This window comes from Sphaerodactylus townsendi, linkage group LG11, assembly GCF_021028975.2.
Source record: "Sphaerodactylus townsendi isolate TG3544 linkage group LG11, MPM_Stown_v2.3, whole genome shotgun sequence".
Classification (NCBI taxonomy): domain Eukaryota; kingdom Metazoa; phylum Chordata; class Lepidosauria; order Squamata; family Sphaerodactylidae; genus Sphaerodactylus; species Sphaerodactylus townsendi.
The window spans coordinates 30,842,383-30,865,307 of NC_059435.1; the positions used below are offsets into that span (position 1 = coordinate 30,842,383).

Consider the following 22,925-nt stretch of genomic DNA (forward strand, 5'->3'; position numbering starts at 1 on the left):
TCTGTTGTGAAACTGCCCTACAGGCTGGGCAGAGTTGTTTGGGAGAGTTTGCATTGTGATATCCCATTGATGGATACTGCAGCTGCTCACTGCTCAATGTGTGTTTGTAAATTTGCTAATTTTGCCATATTTTCAAAGAAACAGTAGGATTTATTGGTTGGGATCTAGAGGGTGGCATGTCTTCTCAGTGTGTTACCATGGCGTTTTCCATACCCTGCCTTATACATTCTCCCATGTATCCCCTCAGCTGCTGTGGAGAACTGAACTGTGTTCCACAGAAAGATGTAGCCGGTGGATGGGGAGAATGGGATGCATATGTATTCCCCATGCAGAAGATCATTCCATACACATTTTTGGGCCCTTTGGATTCTAGTCTTAATATTACCCCACAGATCTATTAGCTTAAGAATACAAATTCACAAGGAATGGGGGGGAGGATCAAATGAGGCTGAGAAGTAACTTCAGTTGTGTAAATTTTCTTTAAGACTGAAGCTTTATTGGCAGAAGCTTTACAGTTGTGTAATAGGAAATGTTCAAGTGAGTTACAGCGTGCACACACAAATTTTGCAACTTATCAGTTGCACAGTCATGAATGGGTGTCAGTTTTTCCTCTGATTCAACATATCAGTGACATTAGCAGTTGTCTCAAAACTCTCCTGTTTTGTAGGTAAGGGAAGGTAAAAACTGAAAACCTTTCTTTTCCAGTTTTACTTGGGTGATGCTTACTAGCATCTGTATTTGTCAGAATAGCATGTGTGACAGAGTCTTGTCAACTTTGCCCAGGTTTATAGGCACGTCACAGAAGATTCTTGTCAGGATTGTCCATACCTGTGCTGCAAGATCACCAGGATCTGCCATTTGCAAGCTACTGATCATTTTTTGTATATCTTTGTGACCACAGCAATTTTTCCATACCAAAAGATCCAGTTTTTTCTGCTCAAACATTTTCTTTTTTACTTTATGTGTGTTAAGTGTTGTCCAGTAGCTCTGACTCATGGTGACCCCATGAATCAATGTTCTCCCAAACACTCTATCATTAACATCCTTGCTCAGGTCTTGCAGCTGAGGGCTGGGGCTTCCTTTGTAGAGTCAGTCCATCTCATGTTGGGTCTTTATGTATGCAGTTGTTTTTATATGTCTTGATAGTCTATTGTAATTAACCCTTTGTAATTAACCCTTACATATTTCCATGCTGCTTTCACTCCTGCGAATTGTGGTTCCTCATTTTTCGGTTTTCCATCAGATATGTAAATTTCAAGTTTTAAAAAATTAATTGTAAACTCTGAAACTTTCAGTTCAGCTTGATTTTTTTAATGGACTGCTAAGGTTTTGTAAGGGCATCTATAATCTGAAATGTTATTTTTGTGCTCACTTTCACTCATGTCCATTCCTTTACCTTTGTTATTGTTTCTGACAGATATTGCTAAGAATATCATAGACATTGTTGCCTTCTTCCTTTACTACAGGTCTTATGTGTGCTTCACAGGTGTCAAACTCGTGGCCCCTCCAGATGTTATGGACAGGGGATGATGGGAACTGTAGTCCATAACATCTAGAGGGCCGCAAGTTTGACACCATACATACCTCAGCCTTATAAATCAGTATCCCAGCTTCATTTTCAGCAATGTCTTTTATAAATTTCTCTCCTAAACAATCAAACATCTTTTCAGCATCCAATAACACTGTAACTCCTGACTATTTGCTTATGGTGCAATCTGGAGTGGGGCACAACATTGCTTGGGGGGGGGGCTCATGATCCTGGTGCCAGAATAAATGCCACTTGTATCAGTGTAAGGAGCATTCATGCTGGTGCAGGGGCACTTACACTGGTGCTGGGAAGCCATGTGGCAGTGTGATGCCTGGGCACCAATGCAACTGTGGCAGAAGCACTGCTCTGACACAAGAGCCTGCACTGGTGCTGAAAGGGGTGTTCCCAGGGGTGGAGGCAGCTTTAGTCAGCTTCCGGAGCTCTTTCAACCTGGGAGTACCCCCATTTGCAAGTGCAGACTTACACTGGCAAAATCAGTGGTGCAGCCCATTGAGTTTCCTATACCATTTTCATGGGGGAAGAATCACATTGCTGTTGGCTTCTTGACTATGGTGCAGCAAAACTCTTAGGAGGTGTTCAGCAGCACTGTGGCAGTGTCATCCCCAACCGTGGTCAATCCCTCCTCCCCCCAAGCACTGCACTGGCAGTGGTGAGTTGATGTATAATGTATATCTGATCTATAGTAATGTCACTTTCTATAATTATATTTGATCTGAGGTATCTTAGCACCATTGGAATTTTTTTACCTGTTGGTTTAACAGCGTAATCAGCCAATTTGTTTCCAAGCTAGGTCTTAGATTTAGGAACAACCTCTGCTCTCGCTATTTGCAAGAAAGAGGTTCTTTATTCAACTCTCAAGTTCTATAAATTATGTTTTCATTTCTTATTGCTATAGATCAGGATGGCTGTCCAGTTGGTTGCCTGCATGGTGTCCTACATCATTAGTACAGCTCAAAGAAGCTGAAGAGAAGATACTGAAATGTAAGCATTACAGATATTCACATTTTATTTTCAGTATATCAATCCCTTTTTTTGTGCAGAAGTAAAGGTATGTCTTCACCATTACCGTTTACGGGAGAGGTGGTTTGTAGATTTTGCTGCTTTGTAGTGTTTTGCAAATGTGCTGAGAAGTCATTGAGAACAAGAAATACATTGAGTTACAAATATACTTTTTTCATAGAATCAGAGTTGGAAGAGACCACCAGGGCCATCAAGTCCAACCCCCTGCCATGCAGGAACAGACAATCAGAGCACCCCTGACAGATGGCCATCCAACCTCTAAAAACCTCCAAAGAAGGAGACTTCACTACAAGGAAGTGTATTTCACTATCGAACAGCCCTAACTGTCAGGAAGTTCCTCCTAACATTTAAAAGGAATCTCTTTTCCTGCACCTTGAACCCATTATTCCTTGTCCTAGACTCTGGAGCAGCAGAAAACAAACTTGCTCCCTCTTTCAACATGACAACCCTTCAAATATTTAAACGTGGCTATCATGTCACCCCTTAACCTTCTCTTTGCCAAACTCTATCAAAAAAGGAGATGAGATTAGTCTGGCATGATTTGGTTTTGAGAAACCCACGTTGGCTTTTAGTGATCACACTATTCCCTTCTAAGTGCTTACACACTGTCTGTCTAATGATCTTCTCCAGAATCTTTCCTGTTACTGATGTCAGGCTGACTAGATGGTAATCATTTGGGTCTACTTTTTTTCCTTTTTTGAAGATGGAAATAACATTAGCCCTCCTCCAGTCTACTGGGGTGTCTCCTGTTCTCCAGGAGTTCTCAAAGATTATTTCAAGTGGTTTCCTTTCAAGACATAAGAGATACTATCTGCTCATAAATTTATTTCAAGTAGGTCCACTGCTCCCTAGTAGATCTATTCATAGTGGAGTGACATCTGGACAGATATTAAGAATTATGATGATAGGAAGCTGTACCTCTATTTCTATGAGAAAGCCCAGAAATGAAGCTTTAATGGGCAGCATCCCTCAAACAAGGGATAAGATTTACTGGTCAATTATAGTTTGATGGAGGATCTGATGAACAGCCGTTAGGGAAGACCTCCCTAACTGGTTATTATCCTTCATAGGACAGCATACATTAGAAATATCTAGCACTCTGCAGTTTTACTATTCACTTCATTGAACCTATAACAAATGCAAAGTTTGTTAAGGCGATACTTTTTATCAAGAAATTAGTCTGGCATTTTTTATTTCAACCTGGATTTAAAAACCACCTTCAGTAATATGTATCTTGTGTGCACTTATACTATATGAAATAATTCTGCCGTTGATTATTTCTACCAGGAGATGTATTATATGGCATGTGCTGCTCAACATGCTGTTACTGCACTCCCAAGCATCTATATAATCTTTTTGTTAGAAAATCTCAGCCAGAGTTTCACATATTCCTTCCCCTCTCACAGGTAGAGATATGATAAGGAATGAGTGGGCTTTAACCTATTTGAATGTAGCATCTTGACCACACAATTGGATCTTAATAGAATGGGGGCTTCCAATCAGGATGTTGAAGGACAGATCCTGTCTTCAGATAAACATAACCTGACTTTGGGCCAAGTTATACCTGAAGCTCCTTAACAAAATGTCCACATGCTTAGTTTGATCCTTCAAAAGTAGCCATGTGGTTCATCTTGACCATGGCCGTAGAACTCAGTCTTACTCCCCACACATACACATGTACAAGTACACACACATGCTGATCAGGAATACAAATCAGGCTCAGTAGGAAAAGTCAAGTACGGTATTGCTTTTTTCCTACCAATACTTAATGCAGTCTGGGTGGGGGACATTGTCAATCATGGGGACTGGACCCAGTGTGGATTGTGTGCTGTCATCCCCATCTGCTTTTAAGGACACTTTACCAGACTTGAGTTCAAATTGCCAAACTCCACTCTTACCTATGTAATGTGGCCTTCAAAGGAACCACCTTTTGTGTGACCTGTTCAGAATGAAATTCTGCATTGTAGCACTTCCCAGCCATTGCCTCAGTGTCTATATCTTTTTACCTCTCTCTCTGAATTAATTCACTGCTATGCATTTCTGCTTGAATAAATAAAAAGTGCCTAGCAGAACAGAAATATTATCTGCTGCTATAGAAAACAGTAAAGGCACATCATTATTTAAAGCTATTAAAATAATTTAATGCTTTTCTTCTGAGATTCTGAAGCATGGGATTTTAAAATGGGCTGTGTATATCTAACAAATTCACAAGGGAACCATTCCTGCCTGGTGCTGTAAGTTGCGCATAGACCACATGCAGCCTGCAGGAGAGAGAATAATGAGATTGTGTATATCTCACAATATAATTGTAACTGTTGTTAGTGGATCTGCTTCCTGCCCTTCTGATGGGTGCCTTACCGCACATAATGGGAATGGAGATCACTGTTCCGTGGATCTTCCCTCATAATCTGTTATACCTAGAACTGATTGTCAGATGTCAGCATTGGAATAATAAGGTATAAGTCTTGTTCTCTCTTTCTTCAGATATCAAAAGTCCTTATCATAAACAATATGTCTTCATATCCAATGGAAATAAAATATGGACACTAACGTTCTCTCAAAACCTTTCCCATAAAACTCCACTTGTTCTGCTCCATGGATTTGGAGGAGGTGTTGGACTTTGGGCACTGAACTTCGAAGATCTTTGTGAACATAGGACTGTTTATGCCTTTGATTTTTTGGGATTTGGACGCAGTAGTAGACCACAGTTTGAAACTGATGCAGAAGTAGCAGAGAATCAATTTGTGGAATCTGTGGAAGAATGGCGACAGAAAATAGGCTTGGACAGAATGATTTTACTTGGACACAACCTGGGTGGATTCCTGGCAGCTGCTTATTCTTTGAAGTACCCCGCAAGGTATCTGAAAATACTACATAAAAGGACGTTTTTTCTCTGTTGTATCAAAGCTATAAATGTCGTTTAGCTTGATGACAAAACATCACACAGCATCTTTTGTAAATAAGTGCAGTAGGACACAGCACGATTTGGAGGAAGGTCTCTAAGCTTCAAATGTAGCACTGAAATACTATTTTAATCCTTAGTTTAATGAGAATATGTTGATTAGCTGCAAACCTAAAATATAAACTGCACTCCCCTTACATTGCATGCTTTTTTCAGGTGGCAGTTGCATACTACAATTTATATGGTATTACTTGCCCCAGAATCTTCCAGTGTGTTTTGATGCAGGGGCAGCCAATGGGCAACACAGGAAGCTGCTCTGGTCCCCATGCTGGTAGGGGTGTGTGGCCACTCGTAGCCGTGCGCCCCCCGGATGGGAAAAGAAGAGCACTTTTTGCTGCTTGCTCCCACTCCATTTGGTTCCTTACAGCAATGGCAGCTCCTTCCCACCTTGCACAGAGCACGTCTGTCACTGCTTTGCACCAGCAGGAGTGGGTGCTGGGGTGGTGGCAGTATTCTGGGGCTTTGTCCTGGATTTCTCCCCAGGTTCCTAGAATCATTGGGATTGCCCCTGATTTGATGTCATGTGATAGTTCACTCATGGAAGACATTAAAACTTCCTGCCCTGCCACTGCTTTTTCATGTTCCATATTACTATCATCCTTCTGTACCAGTGAGATTTTTGCTGTCTTGGACATTTGCTTAGCAAGATAGAAGCCTTCTACTGGAGTAGATGTGCTGTATTTTATCTTGGGATGGAGTTGTTTGGGGGAGTAGGAGGGTATTAAATGACTGGAGAATTACAAATATTATTCTAATACACCATTAGTGACAGAACGTAGTGCCAGCATGGTGTTATAGTTAAAGTGCCGAACTAAGACCTCGGAAACCCAGGCACAAATCCTCACTTGTGCCATGGAAGCTTGCTGGGTGACCTTGGGCCAGTCACATGCTCCCAGGCCTGACCCTGGCTAGCATTTGGATGGGAGACTTCCAGGGAATACCAGAGGCGCAATGTGGAAGCTGACAATGGAAAACCACATTTGAGGGTCTCTTGCCTTGAAAACCCTGCGGGGTTGCCATAGGTCAACTGTGACTTGATGGCAAAAAAGTGACAACACGGTTGTTGTACCTGGGATCCTATTGCCTCTTGTCGCAGAGAGTTTTATCAGGATACAGGAACCTTGATATTCCTGTTTCTCTGATATTCTAATGTTCATATTCTAAACACCTCATTCTTTTTGTTAGGATGCTTCTGGTTGTGGCCATTCATTTACATGACTGTTAGCACCATCCTATGCAAAGTTACTGAAATCTGTCTTCTGATTTGTTGTCAAGGGACTTAGAGCTTGGAGTAACTTTTCATAGGATTGTGCTGAACATCATCCACTATCACTGATAGGAATCTCTACTCACAATGTGACAAATAGGCTGTGAACAAACTATTACAAATAGTTTACATTTGTTCTTTCTAAAGGAAAATATTGCCTGTGAGCATTTAATGAGCATCCAGTAGCTGGGCTTTTATTTATGATTCAGGTAGGAACCACCTAAAACTATTTCTTTTTAAAGGGAAAGAGCAAGAATAAGTAAAAGTGACTCTGGAATACCGTAAGCATCATTTTCAGTTGTCCTGTTGACATTTATATCTACAGGGTGAAGCATCTTATATTAGTGGAGCCATGGGGTTTTCCAGAAAGACCTAGTAGTGTTGAACAGGAGAGGCCAATTCCAATCTGGATCAAAGCACTTGGGGCAGTTTTGAGTCCATTTAATCCATTGGCTGGTCTTAGGATAGCAGGACCTTTTGGTGAGTGCTTGTCAGTTTGTTTTAATAGTGTTGGTATTTAAGGGAACTGGATTACACTATTTGAGCTTCGGAACCCATTGCTGATGGTAGATTTTAGGTGTATGTTTGGCAAGAAAGCAAAATTAGTTTAAACAGTAGGTACCTTCTAACCAGAAAGATGAGAAAGAGGCATCTTCTTCCTCACCAGTTCTACAAAAAAGTTAAACTTAACATTTTTAAGTCAGAAGCTCGGATAAGCAAGTATTCTTTATGAGTATCCAGCTATATCTCATTGTAATGCAGAAGGACTCAGGCTCCATGGTAGAGCACACGCTTTGTCTGCAGAAGGGTCTCAAGCTTGGATCCCTGACATCTCCAGTTAAAGAACAGTGGAAGTTTTTTTGTGGAAGAACCCTTTCTCTGAGACCCTGGAGAGTTGCTGCCAGTAAAAGTAAACAGAACCGTGCTAGATAGACTAACAGTTTGGGTTTGTTTAATAAACTTTGTATATACACATTTGCCTGTTGCTTTCTCTGTCCTTGATGCACCACATAAATAGAGCTAGAATTCAGTAGAGAGCGTTCATGCAAGCTCTGAGTTAACTGTAAATTTTGTGCTGAACAGTTGTGAGAGTGCCTCTGAAGGGAAGGAGCTGTCTTGCGCTACATATGTGTGTGATGGGTGCATTCTTTGCAGTCACAGCAGTGTTTCTTACATTCTCTTTCATTGTCTAAAATTATGAAATGTCCACTTAACAATTAAAAACTGAACGTGGTTGCAAAATACTTACAATAGGCATTTTGAAAGCCCAACAGCCAACAGTTTTAAAACTCTTTTCTTTTTGATTTTATGACAGGACTGAGCCTTGTACAGCGTGTTAGGCCAGATTTCAAGAGGAAGTATTCTTCCATGTTTGATGATGACACTGTGACTGAATATATCTACCACTGTAATGTGCAATCCCCAAGGTAAATTTAAAGTTTTCAAAAAATGTGTTCAGTATTTGAATTTATTGATTTGTCATTGAAATCCCTAATCACTTCTTCTTTTCATTGTGTTAAACCAGACATGAAAAAAATCACTCAAGTAGAATGTATGTAATGAACTAATTCGGAATTTGATTAGCATGTCAGCTGAAGAGCCAGGTTATTTAAATCAAAAAGATGTATCAAACAAGAATTGATGCATTTGGCAAAAAATACTCATACAGTTTGAAAGCATTCAGTAGAAATTCTGGAATAAATGATTGTAGTTGTAGAATATTGGTTTGTCAAAACTCTTAATGGTTTCAGATCCTGTGGGGACATTCTGTTCCATTTCATCAAAACCTTTCAGATCACCTGAGCATGCCTTTGTGATTCTTTCATCAGTGAACTGATAAAAGCTGAATGGGAAAAACACAGAAAAAGCATTCTTAACAACTGCTCTGCAAATATAAATGCATTTCTCCTAGAGGGGCAATCAAAATTTCATCATAAGTATTTTCTAGAAGAGTGTAAGATTCTTTTGGTTGAGGTAGTCTTTTATCAGGATTATGCAGACACATGATACAATTTTGTTCTGTAATATAAAATTTTTCTTAAACTTTTTCAGTAATTATGAAAGGCTAAGTTGGTGTTTGAATAAGTTAAATTCTCATTTAACAGTACTGCAGGTCAGATATTTTGGAGATGCTTTTTTCACTGCTTTCCTTCCATTTTTCCTGTTAAAGTGGTGAAACTGCTTTCAAGAACATGACTGTGCCCTACGGATGGGCAAAAAGGCCAATGCTGCAGAGGATCGAGTATATGCACCAAGACATTCCTATCACTGTGATTTACGGAGCAAGGTCATATATAGATGGCAATTCTGGGACTACCATCCAGTCTCTGCGACCAAATTCATATGTGAAAACCATAGTAAGTAGGGTGTTCAGTCATTAGACTGATTTTTATAATAAATTGTCTTACCTTTGTACTGTCAGCTTTAGCGTTTTAAGAGTACTTAAAGAAAGATTATTGGCAGGAGTGAGAAAGACAAGAGTGGGGTTTTGGGATTTTTTAGCTGAGATTCTGTTGTCAAGTCAAACTCCAGTTTCCATAAAATAGGAGTCCCCAACATGGTGCCCATGGCACCTGTCACCATTCTTGGTGCCCAACCAGTGTTTTCAGAAAATAGGCAAGGCCAGTTAGGGTCTTTGCCCAGAAAGGTTTCTGATTAGCCATTGGAGGTTGATTGGCAGTGCAGACTTTTAAAAGTGTTGCTTTGGCAACAGCTGCTACCACAGCACAAGGATCTTCACTGTGTGACTGAACGTAAGCAGTGGCAGCCTGCAGCAACTGTTTTTCATCTGAAAAAAAAGCACAGCCATCCAAGCAGAGCCAAATAGATAAAGCTTTAAAAAGCCAAAAAGCATTTCAGTTCTATCGGCTTTTGGCTGTTTCCTCCCACCATCTCTGAAGCCCGCTTGGGCAAAACTGCATGTGGGGTTTGGGTCACCCGATCACTGCATCCAGCTGTCCCCCACTGCCTCTGAAGCCCAAGCAAGCTTCAGAGGTGGTGGGCCAGTAAACAGAGCTGAATGCAGGGGTCGGCTCAGCTGGGAATTTTTCTGGTTTGACTTTAAAAGACCTGGAAAAAAATGGGATTCTGTCTTTTTTTACTTTAAAAAAATCTGGGTCTTTTAAAGCCGAACCGGACAAATACTGGGGAAAAATGGTGCACGCCTCTAGTAACTATTATATCCTCTCATAAAGGGCCAAACAGGTTGACCTAATGTCAGTTGAACTGAGGCCGTTCAAAGTTCCATCAGTGAGCCTCCTTCCTGCCCTGGTTATAATTGTTTTTGTGTGAATTTTGGCTATGCTTTTAATTGTTTAATGGTTTTTAAGGTGTGATTTTATTATCTAAGTTAATTTGCTAGCTGGCTTGGTCTCATAAGAGCAGAAGGACAAGGTATAAATGTTGTAAAAATTAACTCACCCAAAACTCTGGGGTAGAAAACAGTGCTAGTGTCACAGGCTGTCTGCTGGGGAAGCAGGGAGAACCAAGGAGGTGATCAGAGATTCACAGTCTTAATCCAGCAAGCAAATGAAGTTGCAGAACACCAGGCAAAACTGTGGTCAGAGCACAGTCCAAGTCAAAAGGCTCACCGGCTAACCGGCAAAAGTCCATGAACGGTCCCGGAGTCAAAGCCAAGGAGTCTAGTGGAATAGCAGGTTTACAGGAACGACACACAGGTCCAGGGCAGTACAGCAGCAGGCCAAGGTGACGCTGACTGTTATTTTATTAGCCAGGGGGTGGGGATTGCATCAGCAAGTGTTGCCCTTTGGTCTTGCTCCTGAGAGCCACTTATAGTCACAAGCTGATGATCTGGTTGCCCTTCAGCACTTGGCCAGCTCTGAGCTCAGTCTCTGGCAGCATTGCTACAAGGGGCAAGATGGGCTGGAGAGAGGGCTTGCACTGGACACTGATGGTGCACTCTAAGAAAGGACAGGGTCGCTGGAGTGCCAGGAAGATGGTCAGCACTGGGTGATGCTTCTGGGTTGGGTTGGTGGCCCTGTGCAGCTGGCCGATCTTCTGTAGCCAGATCCAGATGACCTGATGCCACTTTACTGCCACTTTAATGACAGCCAACTCCTCCTCCTCATTCGAGCTGCAGTAGCTGTCACTTTCAAAGCCGAGGAACGTCCCTCGCTGTCAGGCGAGGCATCAGTAGGAGCGGATGGAGGGCTGGCCATGACAGAGCTGGACTACAGATCCTCTGCCTGAACTAAAACACATTCTACTGTGGACAAATATTTGGGAAGAAGGTCTCAATTTTTCATCCAGAAAGCTGTTGAAGATGTGGCTGATTCACTTAGTGAAAAGACTGAGGTCAGGAGCCATGCTTACAGGGGTTTCAGACAAGCAGTGTGGAGCTCTGCTGTTTCAATGCAAAGATTTTGGTAGTGTTCTTCACAACTCTCTCAATTTCAACAAGAATGCCAGAATATGACCTCACATTGCAGAGGATATGACCTCATCGCCCCCAAGCCTGACCCAACCAAGCCACATTTTTGTCATATCCAGCTCTCGTAACAAATCAGTTTGACACTCCTGAGATAAAACATGCGTGTCTTTTTCCATGGATAATTTTCACCACTAGGGACTTAGAGATCCCTTAAAAAGAGAAACAAAAAATCAAACAAATTACTTCTACAAATTATCTTGCTACTTGTTCCATACTAAGTGTTCATGATGCATTTGTGTATGTGTATGCCATCAAGTCACAGCTGACTTATAGTTATCCTGTAGGTGTTTCAAGGCAAGTGACGTTCAGAGGTGGTTGACCATTGTCTACCTCTGTGAGGCCTGAGAGAGTTCTGAGAGAACTGTGACTGTCCCAGTGTCACCCAGCAGGCTTCATGTGGAGGAGGGGGAATCAAACCTGGTTCTCCAGACTAGAGTCCACCACTCTTAACCGTTACACCACACTGGCTCATGATCTATCGAGGATAAAATAAAATTTACATTTCAAAATGTTTTTGTCACTTAGTATTTCATTCTTCATGTGTCTTAGATCACTTAGGCCGTTTCCGCATGGGCCAAAAACGGCGGCCTGGGGACGGTAAAAACGCTGCCCCCAGGCCGCCGTTCGCACAGGCGGCGCTGCTGAAACGCAGCAGCGCCGACCTGGCCCCCCTTCCCCTCCCTCAGGGCGGCGTCAGGCCGTCCTCAAAAACAGCGTGTTCCCTGCGGCGCGGTGCGAATGGCACCGCCGGGAACACCCTGTTTCCCCCTTCCCTCGCTTACTTGCCTTGTCCCCGTCGTCGGCCTGCTGTCTTCCTAAGCCCCGCCCACGCTGTCCTCCGACCCCTGGAGGTCGGAGGGCAGCGTGGGCGGGGCTTAGGAAGACAGCAGGCCGACGACGGGGACAAGGCAAGTAAGCGAGAGACAGGGAAGAGGCGGCTCCATGCGGAGCCACCTCTCCTGTGCCGGCCTCTGCTGGGGCCGCTCGCACGCTTGCGTGCGAACGGCCTCCACCCCCACGCCGGCAGAATTCTTGCCGGCGTGAGGGCGCCCGGAGGCCTGTGCTTAAACGGCCTTAGTCAAGCAATTTGAAACAAACCAGTGTGATTGCTTTCACAAGTTTTGGTTACTTAGCTAAGACCTCTCTCAGTGTGTAGGGATGCACTAATCTCTGGAATTGGCTTGGGACGCACACAAGCACAGTGGTTTGCTGTGCAAAGTGTTTACAAATCAAATACAGCATAATGGCACCATGCTAATCTGTTGGGAAGCATATTATTCAATAGAGAAAGGAATGTAGTTGCCAAAGATTTGCTTACTTGGCAGCCTAGAAGCACTTTGCCTATTTGGAAACAGCTATATTTATGCAATGATGGCAAGTGAAAGATGTTATTGTTAAGACTGGGTCAGTGTGAATTGTGCTGTGTTCTGTGCATGTTTATACCAGTTAGGGTGAATCTGCAATATCCAGTTTTGACCCATGTTTTGTTGAGACTGTTGCTAAAATAACAATTTGGAATCATTTTATATCATTGTATTTTATCTCATTCAGTCTTCTTGTAAGTGAACCTTTCAACAGACTTTGTTACCATATTATTGTTTTCCCCGCTTCCTCTTCCATAGGCTATTCTTGGTGCGGGTCATTACGTATACGCTGATCAACCTGAAGATTTCAACCAGAAAATAAAAGAGATTTGCAATTCTGTGGACTGACCAGCATTCTGCCCTGTAGAAAAACCAGCTGCAGATGTTATCCAAAGCAATACTTTGTAAAATACTGAGAAGCAGAGACTTTTTAAAAACACACAACAAAATCAGGCTTTGTTTGCACCATTCCTTGCAAAACGTTACTGACACATTTTTAGTCATGCAGTGCCTTTTGCTGCGGGGCGGGGGGGGGGGGGGGGGGGGGTTGCAGGAGATTTTCAAAATGAACTTGGTATAGTTTTGTTCGATATTGCTGTTTATATATTCAGGGAGGGTATTTGTTTCTTTAATATTTTTAAACTGGACATTTCTCAAATTGAACTTTTTGAAAATTAAGAGGATTTTCCAATTAAGGTATAGTTTCATATGCAACAGAAATTTTATGTATCCAATAAAATCTTTTCTTTTTTTACAGTTTGATGACCCAATAGTCTTAGACTACTGTAATAAAATATGAAGTAAATGTTGTTTAGCTATTCATTTGTTTTGTCTTGACACACTGGTCTTGTTAGGAATTTGAAAATGTTTCACTGTATTTCTGTTGGAATCCCAGAAATATGTGTAGAAGAACTTAATTCCCTTTTTTTAAGGTTATGAAGTGGGACTATCAAAATCATGAATAGGCCTCAAGAAAAATAACAAAGTAGGAACTCTGTGTGAGGCTAGTGAAGTCATAGTGAATTTCTACCTCAGTCGCTCCCTAACTGTAGGTACTGTCTGTTGTGTGTTTCTTGGGGGTGGTGTGTTTGTCACTTCTGACACTTGTGTTGCTAAAGAACTGTTATAGAATCCAGTGACTTTAAGACTCAAACACCTTTTTAGTTGCACAACTGGTTAATTTGTAGATATTGCATGATCCCTGCTGGCTTGCGCCTCATAGTGTTACTATAATCCCCAGGAAAAAAAACTGTGTCTGATACACTAAGGAGAACTTTTTTTTTCTTAGACAAGTGTAATAGTGAGCCAGTTTAAGTAGTAAACAGGAAAGTATATTATGATTAACACCCATAGATACTATTTTTAAAACCCTGAATTTTAGCACAAGGCAAATGAAACATTGAGACCATCTTTACCTCAGGACTTCTAAAAAAAATAATACTTGATTCCATGCAGTATTTTTAATAAGAGCTGTTTATGCTCTAGTTCTTTGCAAAACTGTAATTTGACATAAGTTCTTAAGTACTTTGATAATAAAAAACTAACTTTTGTCAATTGAAAAACGTGTGGAGTAGTTTGTAAACAAAGGTCTATACATTAACTTATTAGCTTTTGAATGCTGGAATAACTACTGAATCCTTGATCTTTCTTCATTAAAGTCTTGAACCATTCTGAAAATCCAGTTGATTTGCTGTCTCTTGAATATATAGGTTTGGATAGTGATGTTCATTTTGAAGAAAATTGGTAAAGATTTGGAATTATTGGGGAGGATAATAGCATATCCCTGAATTTTCAGATATCCCTAAGCCAGTTCAGGTTTATTTTCATGGGTTTATATATATCTAGGTTTCCAGATTTTTGGCTCATTTGTTTCCTATATAGATGGAATACTGGATCCTTCTGGGGATTTGAAATGAGTGGTTTCTTAAACAATGTCATCAAATTTGCAAGACTCCCTGGAACACTGTGAAAATGCCAAATCAAACAGCTATAGAAAGCTACCCTAAAATAAACCAAACACAGAACAGAGCAATGCCCCCCCTCCATGCCCCACGCCCCAAACCTGGTGAGAACAGCACTATGTGACACCTCCCAATATAGCAGGAGGCCTCCCAGCATTGAGCTCATGACAGGAGGAAATGGGGGAAGGAGCATGTGCCAGCAATTCACAAGCACATTTATATCATTTCTAAATGCCAGAGTTCCTAAAGATGTTGCTTCTAGATTTTACCAGAAGGGACATCAGTGCATTCGTACAACATCAGCTCTCCAGGATCCACCTCCAACTGTTTGCAGAAGCTGCCAACTGAGGCCTTGCAATTCTATTGCCTCAGAGAAGGCCAGAGCCAGCTGTTTTCCTGAGTGGAGATAACTGTGCTTACCTGTTGTTGCTGAGCTGCCTTGAGACAACATGGGAGCCTCTTGAGCACTAGATTGAAAGTCCTGGTTTTGTGGATGTATTATGGGGTTTTTACAAAAACAAAACTATGTTGACATTTTAGTACTGGGAAATGTTTGTGTATGGGAGGGGGTTAAATTCTGGTTCTGTGTTTAGTGTTTTGTTTTCCTGATTCGTTTCTGTGGGGGAGGATCTCATTTCTAAGTTGCAGTGTGATTACCTCATTTTCATTTTTTTTTCTGGTTCTGTTTGTTGGGGGTTTTTTTGCTGTCTCCTTTGGTTTGGATTTTTTAAAGGGTAATGGTTTGGTGCTTTTGAAAGGTTGCTGTATGCTTTGGGGGGGGCATGATATTTGGGGGGAGTTTTCTATTCCTGATGGTGCCGGTTTGTTTGCTGTTGGAGTTTTGGGCTGTTCCTGTAGGACAAACTGGAGGCTGCTTTGATAGATTAAAAGTTTTTAATTTGTTATTTTTCCCCGTAAGAGCAATGGTGACTAGGTTGGCTTGGAATAACTTGTTAGGGGTGCATAAAATTGGACCTACGTATCCAATCCCCTTAAAACTTGATGAGCTTTACAACAGAGGGAGGCTGTGGTACCTTGCAAATTTGGTGTCTAAAAGCTCCCTAGAAAGATCTCCTATTCTTCCCGCTAGAAATCAATGGACACCCGGACAATTTGTCCAGGAGTCATTAAATTGGACTTTTTTGTTCAGTCCTCTTCAGACTTGAGGGCTATTTGGGGAAGAGGCTGGACTTGGCTTCTCTGAAAACCTGTGGCAATTATTCTAAAAACACCTCCAGACATCCAGAAAGATCCCCTATCACACCAAATTTTTTGAGGGGATGGGATTTTCCTGTAATGACAGAAACTTCTGTAATTATGGTGGTTGGGGGTGTTCCATAAGTACAGAAAAAGACTCTAAAAGGAATTTGATATATGTTTGGCCTTGGGATTTTGTTATGTACTCATTCTCAGATTATCTCACAGTAAAGAAAAAGGGTTCCTTTGCATGTGATATTTGCTACTTTAGTGCTGTGACAAGTCCCTATCACTTTTTTGTCAGTGATGTCAGATTTTATGCTGAATATTGGAATGTTTATGCCATTTGGTTTACATTTTTTTAAAAAAACAAAACAGCATTGCACCCTGGAAGTTAAGCAGCACACTAAAAAGAGAGCCTTCCCTTTCCAGTTATATATTGGATATAAAGGTGCAACCTATTTAAGATGACTCTGTAGTAAATCATTCTATTTCACACTTATAGGTCATGTTGTTCTGAGGCTGAATGTTTGTAGTTGCTTATATAAATGCTGTTACTGCAAAAATAGGTAATCTGCTTTAAACAAGTCAAACTACAACCGATTATTCAATTTTATTTGAGATTGGTACTAGGACAAGGGTCTGCAACCCACGGCTCCGGAGCCGCATGCGGCTCTTTCAGCCTTATACTGTGGCTCCATGTGGCCTGGAGTTCGGAAGGTAGCGTGGGCGTGTCCCTCCAGCCCCCCAGAGCAGCGCTGGAAGGAAAGGTGAATGGAGGGGACGAACTGGAGCCGCCTCTCCGGCTCGATAGATCTTCGGAGCCATGGAAAACAGGTCCAAATGGCTCTTTGGGTGGTAAAGGTTGCCGACCCCTGTACTAGGAGCACCACATTCCACAGTGCAGGATTAAATGTCAAATAGACATTTCTTCAATTATGTCTTTCAACCTCTAAAATATTATTCTTTTAATTTACACATTTACATGAAAATCTGCTTTCCTAAATTGCCTATATTGTAAGCTTTGCCAGATTGTGCTCCACCCAAGCAAACACACCCCACGCAGCTTCATAGTACGACTCCTGGCCAATTCGGAAAACAGGTTTGTCAAGTAATCACTATACAGCAGAAATGGGAGACTTCACACAGTCCCTGGAAGCCACCAGTCTACATGACTAACTGGTACAGACTTGTTTTTGGTTCTCTCGCCCACTCACAATATAATCCCAACTCATGCGAATCAATTCTCAAAGTTTACCTCAGACAGTGCTGAGGTAAGCTTAATTAATTGCAGTGGTTGTGTCTCAGCTCTAAATTTCTGAAATGCTCCATTTGTTCTTACAATGTTTTGTTGTAATGATAAGCAAAAAAGACACCGTCTTCAACAGAACACTCTTCACAGCTTATGACCTACCAAGCTAAGCAGTATGCCAGATGCTTGATTCCTGTTTTTCCTGCCCGAAGAGCGCTTCTTATCTGCCCAAACTGCGCAGCTGCTGGACTATCAGATTTAGTAGGTCACAAGTTGTATAGGTCGGTTACTGGAGACTAGTACTACGCTATGAAGAATCCATCTGACCATACAGTGGTCATCTTACAATGTTTTTTTTAATACAATAATTTTTTCACCTCCTGTAAATAATTCAATAATTTACCTCCATAAATAATTCAAACTGTTAATTTATTAGTAACTATCCAGGTAATTTCTGAGTGGTGTGATATACTTGATTATAATATCTAATATACCTGCGGTGCTTAGTCACCTGACATTTAATCCATCACCACTCCATACTACTGGTGCCTGGTGGTGAGGATAGGAATACTTGCTATGTGTTACTACTACACCAGTTGGTAATAATTCATACAGCTTTTGACTTTGGAGACAGAGAAATGACCTTTCTCGGGGGCAATACATTTTTGCTTTGCAGATATGCAAATATTTGGTGCTCAATATTTCTGTCTGCAGAGCTCAGCTGCATTTTACATCCCCATTAAATGACAGCATGAAAAATGTGTGTCACTAATAAGTCGAACTGAAAGTGTCGGCTGAGTCATAATTTATCTGTTGCATGTTTAGACTACTCGCTTGACAGAGTATCAAATTAGCCAGCAGATTAGATTTCCCCTTCCCCGCAAATAAATTCACAATGATAGGTGTGACCTTTTCTAACTAAATTTATCACTTAGTATTGATTTGGTCTTAAAGGATATGATGAAGTGTTTTACAGTTCAAGATTTTCAGTTTTATAAAAATATTAGCAACTTAAAACATCTACATCTACAAATCCCAGCATTTGGAAATCACATTGGGGTTCTCCCAAACTCAATAGCCCTAGCTTTGAGGTAACCAAAATAATACCAAGAGTCAACATTTCTAGATTAAAAAAATAATTGCCCAATCATATTAGTCCAATTCCCAGTTATACTCTGGAAGTTCCATACTTGAAACTAATTCCCAGGCATTGTGTAATGGCTACTGTGCATTATAAGTTGCTATAGATTTTCTAAAATACATGGCTTGCCCAATTTGTGTTCTGTTTTGTTTTTAAACTATCCTTCTCTTTTTCTGACATAGGGGCAGAACAGTTGGGAATCCTTACAACAAAACTGCAAGGCAGAGCAGTATTACCCCCATAATGTTAAAGAAGGGTGGTTGTGTTGGAAAGACCATTCAGTGAGCTATGGCTGACATCATATTCAAACCAGTTTTTTAATTCCTGTATTGCAAAGTGTTCTCTTAGCATTAACATATATATATAGACACACACACCAGTATATATGTGTGTGTGTGTGTGTATGTGTGTATATATATGTGTGTATATATGTATGTGTATATATATATGTGTGTGTGTGTGTGTGTATATGTGTATATATATGTGTGTGTGTGTGTGTATGTATATGTATATATATATGTGTGTGTGTATATATATATATGTGTGTGTATATATATGTGTGTGTGTATATACACACACACCCACACCCACCAGTTGAAGTCTGTGATTTTCACCTGAAAAATCAGCTCTTAAAAACATCAACAACTTGTGATCAATCATATGACCAAAGAACGACTGGATGCAAATTCCAATCCTTTTGTGTGGCAAATAGTGTTTGGATTCTAAAAATAGTCCTGTTATTTTCTTTCAGAGTTTGTAGAGGCCATGGGCCAACTGGCCACTAAATCTTGTCTTAACAGGATATTGCAAGAAAAAAAGGTTTTTATTTAAAAAGTCAGAGTTGAGATGCAGCTGAACTCATAGCAGAACATTTATCTTGATGCTGAGATTTACATTCAACAGAAAGAAAGCAGCTGTTGCAATGAGGGTCTTGCTTTTGTCAGTTTCCTTACAGTGGATGTAAGTGGAATCCTCCTCCGTAAACCAAATAAGGATCTGCCTGTCTGATCCTCTCAAGGAAAAACATCTTGCTGCAACTGACAGATGTTCTTATTTTCCTGTTGAAAAATCATGCAAGGGTTAAAAAAACATGTCCAAAGGTATGGTACAACAATCACAGTTATGTGAAGAGTGTGGAACTTGATGATTGTCATAATAAGGAACATAGGATACTTGGCCTCTGAACCCTTTCTTGTCAATTCTTGAGCTATGTATTATCGAAGGCTTTCATGGCCAGAATCACTGGGGTGTTGTGTAGTTTTGGGGCTGTAAGGCCGTGTTCTAGTAGCATTCTCTCCTGACGTTTCGCCTGCATCTGTGGCTGGCATCTTCAGAGGAATTAGAAGTTGCCTCTGAAGATGCCAGCCACAAATGCAGGTGAAACGTCAGGAGCAAATACCACTAGAACACGGCCATACAGCCCGGAAACCACACAGCACCCCAATTCTTGTGCTATTTAAAATATGTGGTTTTAGAAATAAAACCTATTTGAATATTTGGATTTATTATTTATTTCTGACATTAATGAAAGTTGAAATCTATCTCCCCTCCTCTGTTTTATCTTCACAAGAACCCTGTGAGGTAGGTGAGGCTGGCCTAATGTCATTCAGCAGAGGGAGGATTGAACCTGGATCTATCAGATCCTGGTTGAGTCCTCTAACCAGTGCATCACATCCCTGTGGCAGGGGTGGCCAACCTATGGTGCTCCAGATGTTCATGGACTACAATTTCCATCAGGCCACGTTGGCAGGGGCTGATGGGAATTGTAGTCCATGAGCATCTGTGGCACCATAGGTTGGCCACCCCTACTCTATGAAAACAAAATATATATGCAAGATGCAATCTATTACAGATAAGCAATATCGACAAACATCTTGTGCATCTGCAATAGTCAGTTGAAGAAATATCTTTGAAAGATAATGAAAAATTTCTCAAGCTGTCCAAATAGATTGACTGGACAGATTTTAATTTTCTTATCTGCCATCTTGTGCCATGGACGAGAACAGCTTTCTTAATTATTTTCACTGCCTTTATTTTAAATAGGTATTTATTGTGTAATTTATCAAAAAGAAAACACAATAATTCCATTTCCAAGCTATAAATAAATATCTGAATGACCACAAGGGCCTGGAATTCATGGGCTGTATTCCATTCTTTTGCGTCGTGGTAGCATCTTCAACGCCTCTTGAGAAAAAGGACTCAGTGGACTTTAATTATCAAATGTACCACATCATGGTAACTTCTAATTGATCTTCCTTGACATTTGATTTTTCACAGTCACTAAGGCCCCTTCCACACATGCAGAATAATGCATTTTCAAACCACTTTCACAACTTTTGCAAGTGGATTTTGCTATTCCGCACAGCTTCAAAGAGCATTGAAAACAGTTTGAAAGTGCATTATTCTGCATATGCAGAATGATCCTAAAAGTTAGTGAAGATGAAGAAGGAAATCTAGATTAGTGTGTGCAGGTAATACATTATTCCTATATCCTGTCTGTAAAATTAGCATCTGAAGTGCCACCTTTGTTTGTCACCTATTTGAACCAACTTGTCTGAAGTGCATCTGTTTACCTCATATTTATTCATGTCATCCTCAAGCTCCTCTTAACATTCTAATCTACTCCACAAGTGCTTTTGAAATCTCTTGGTTTTGTTAAGATATGTTGAAACCAAGCAGGAAATGAAGGTTCCTGATTTAAAGCAGCTGATGCATATTGCTTAAGTCTCCACAGGGTACACAATTATAATTTCAAAATAAAGACAAAAATAGAAGGAGGAAGCACTAATAAAATCCTGGGATGGCAGCTCTTTTGATATGTTCTTTAATAAATAAAAACATAACTGACTCTCACTAGAATCTGTATCCACACGGTATGTCTTTTGCAATATACAAGGTGTACAGGATAATTAGTCCAGGACTTGTTTAGATGAAAATATCCTCTGATTTCAAAGTGTGCCCCTGTTCTGTTTTTTGGCATTACCTAGTACTTAACATGCAATACTGATACACAGAATCAAAGTGATTGTATTTTATTTGGAGAATATCAGCAGGAAGCCAGAGAGAGAGAGAGAGAGAACTGTGGTCATCCCTAAAGGGATTATAGTAATCTTTCTCATGTTAAAATATTTCCCATAAGAATAGCGGGAAATGAACTGGGGAGAAGCGGGAATTCCATGCTCCTCTGAATATGGATTCCCACTTGTTTTCCATCTTAGGGTGTGCACTCAAGACATATTTTTAGAACAATAAATCTATGTACCGATTATAAGAACATGCAAAGATTGTCATGCCCTTATATAAAGCCGTGGTGCGACCACACTTGGAGTACTGTGTTCAGTTCTGGTCACCACATCTCAAAAAGGATATTGAAGAGATAGAAAAAGTGCAGAGAAGGGCAACGAGGATGATTGAGGGACTGGAGCACCTTCCTTATGAGGAAAGGCTGCAGCGTTTGGGACTCTTTAGTTTGGAGAGGAGACGTCTGAGGGGGGATATGATTGAAGTCTATAAAATTATGCATGGGGTAGAAAATGTTGACAGAGAGAAATTTTTCTCTCTTTCTCACAATACTAGAACCAGGGGCATTCATTGAAAATGCTGGGGGGAAGAATTAGGACTAATAAAAGGAAACACTTCTTCACGCAACGTGTGATTGGTGTTTGGAATATGCTGCCACAGGAGGTGGTGATGGCCACTAACCTGGATAGCTTTAAAAGGGGCTTGGACAGATTTATGGAGGAGAAGTCGATTTATGGCTACCAATCTTGATCCTCTTTGATCTGAGATTGCAAATGCCTTAACAGTCCAGGTGCTAGGGAGCAACAGCCGCAGAAGGCCATTGCTTTCACATCCTACATGTGAACTCCCAAAGGCACCTGGTGGGCCACTGCGAGTAGCAGAGAGCTGGACTAGATGGACTCTGGTCTGATCCAGCTGGCTTGTTCTTATGTTCTTATGTTCTTAAAGAGCCTGCTGGGTCAGACCAATGATCCATCTAATCCAGCCTATGAATATTTTGTTGTCCCTGCCCTAAACATAATTCCCCAACAATTTCATGGGGTGACACTGAGTTCTAGCATTCTGGGAAAGGGGGGGAAAAGCTCCTTCTAACCTCATTCTCCACCCTGCGCATAATTTTATAAACCTCTAAAATCCTCTCCTCGGTTGTCTTCATTCTAAACGAAGAAGAAGTCCCAAACTCTTCAGCCTTTCATTACAGGAAAGTGCTGCAATTCACTAACAGTTTGGGTTTCCTGCTTTTGTACTTTTTCTAGCTGTGAAATATCAGGGTTCTTTTTTTTAAAGATATGGCAACTAGAATGGCATACATTATTCCAAATTATGAACAGCTATTTAGGCATGAGAACATATCTGTTACAGTTTCAATGGAAGTTTATTCTAGAGCAGTGATGGCGAACCTTTTTGAGACCGAGTGCCCAAACTGCAACACAAAACCCACTTATTTATCGCAAAGTGCCAACATGGCAATTTAACCTGAATACTGAGGTTTTAGTTTAGAAAAAATGGTTGGCTCAGAGGCGTGCGTTACTCAGGAGTAAGCATGGTGGTAGTTGTTGGCTTTGCTTTGAAGCAACTATGCAACTCTTCGAACGGGTGAATCACAACCCTAGAAGGGTTTACTCAGAAGCAAGCCCCATTGCCAGTAACCAAGCTTATTCCCAGGTAAAGGATCGTGCTTTAGTTCTTTGCATGAAAATCAGTGGGGTTTAACAGTGCTTAACAGGGTTACCTATACTGC

At 40.9% G+C, this 22,925-nt stretch overlaps 1 protein-coding gene across 1 annotated transcript in view; it reads left to right on the plus strand.

Moving 5' to 3' along the window:
* ABHD5 (abhydrolase domain containing 5, lysophosphatidic acid acyltransferase) overlaps window positions 1-14,174 on the plus strand; it is a 33,581-nt gene extending 19,407 nt beyond the window's left edge. The window contains exons 2-7 of the mRNA XM_048511695.1: window positions 2,445-2,530; window positions 5,054-5,426; window positions 7,124-7,278; window positions 8,114-8,225; window positions 8,969-9,155; window positions 12,871-14,174. Coding sequence (XP_048367652.1) covers window positions 2,445-2,530; window positions 5,054-5,426; window positions 7,124-7,278; window positions 8,114-8,225; window positions 8,969-9,155; window positions 12,871-12,960 — 1,003 coding nt within the window. The 3' untranslated portion in view covers window positions 12,961-14,174. The remainder of the gene's footprint in view (window positions 1-2,444; window positions 2,531-5,053; window positions 5,427-7,123; window positions 7,279-8,113; window positions 8,226-8,968; window positions 9,156-12,870) is intronic.
* Window positions 14,175-22,925: the final 8,751 nt, after the last annotated feature.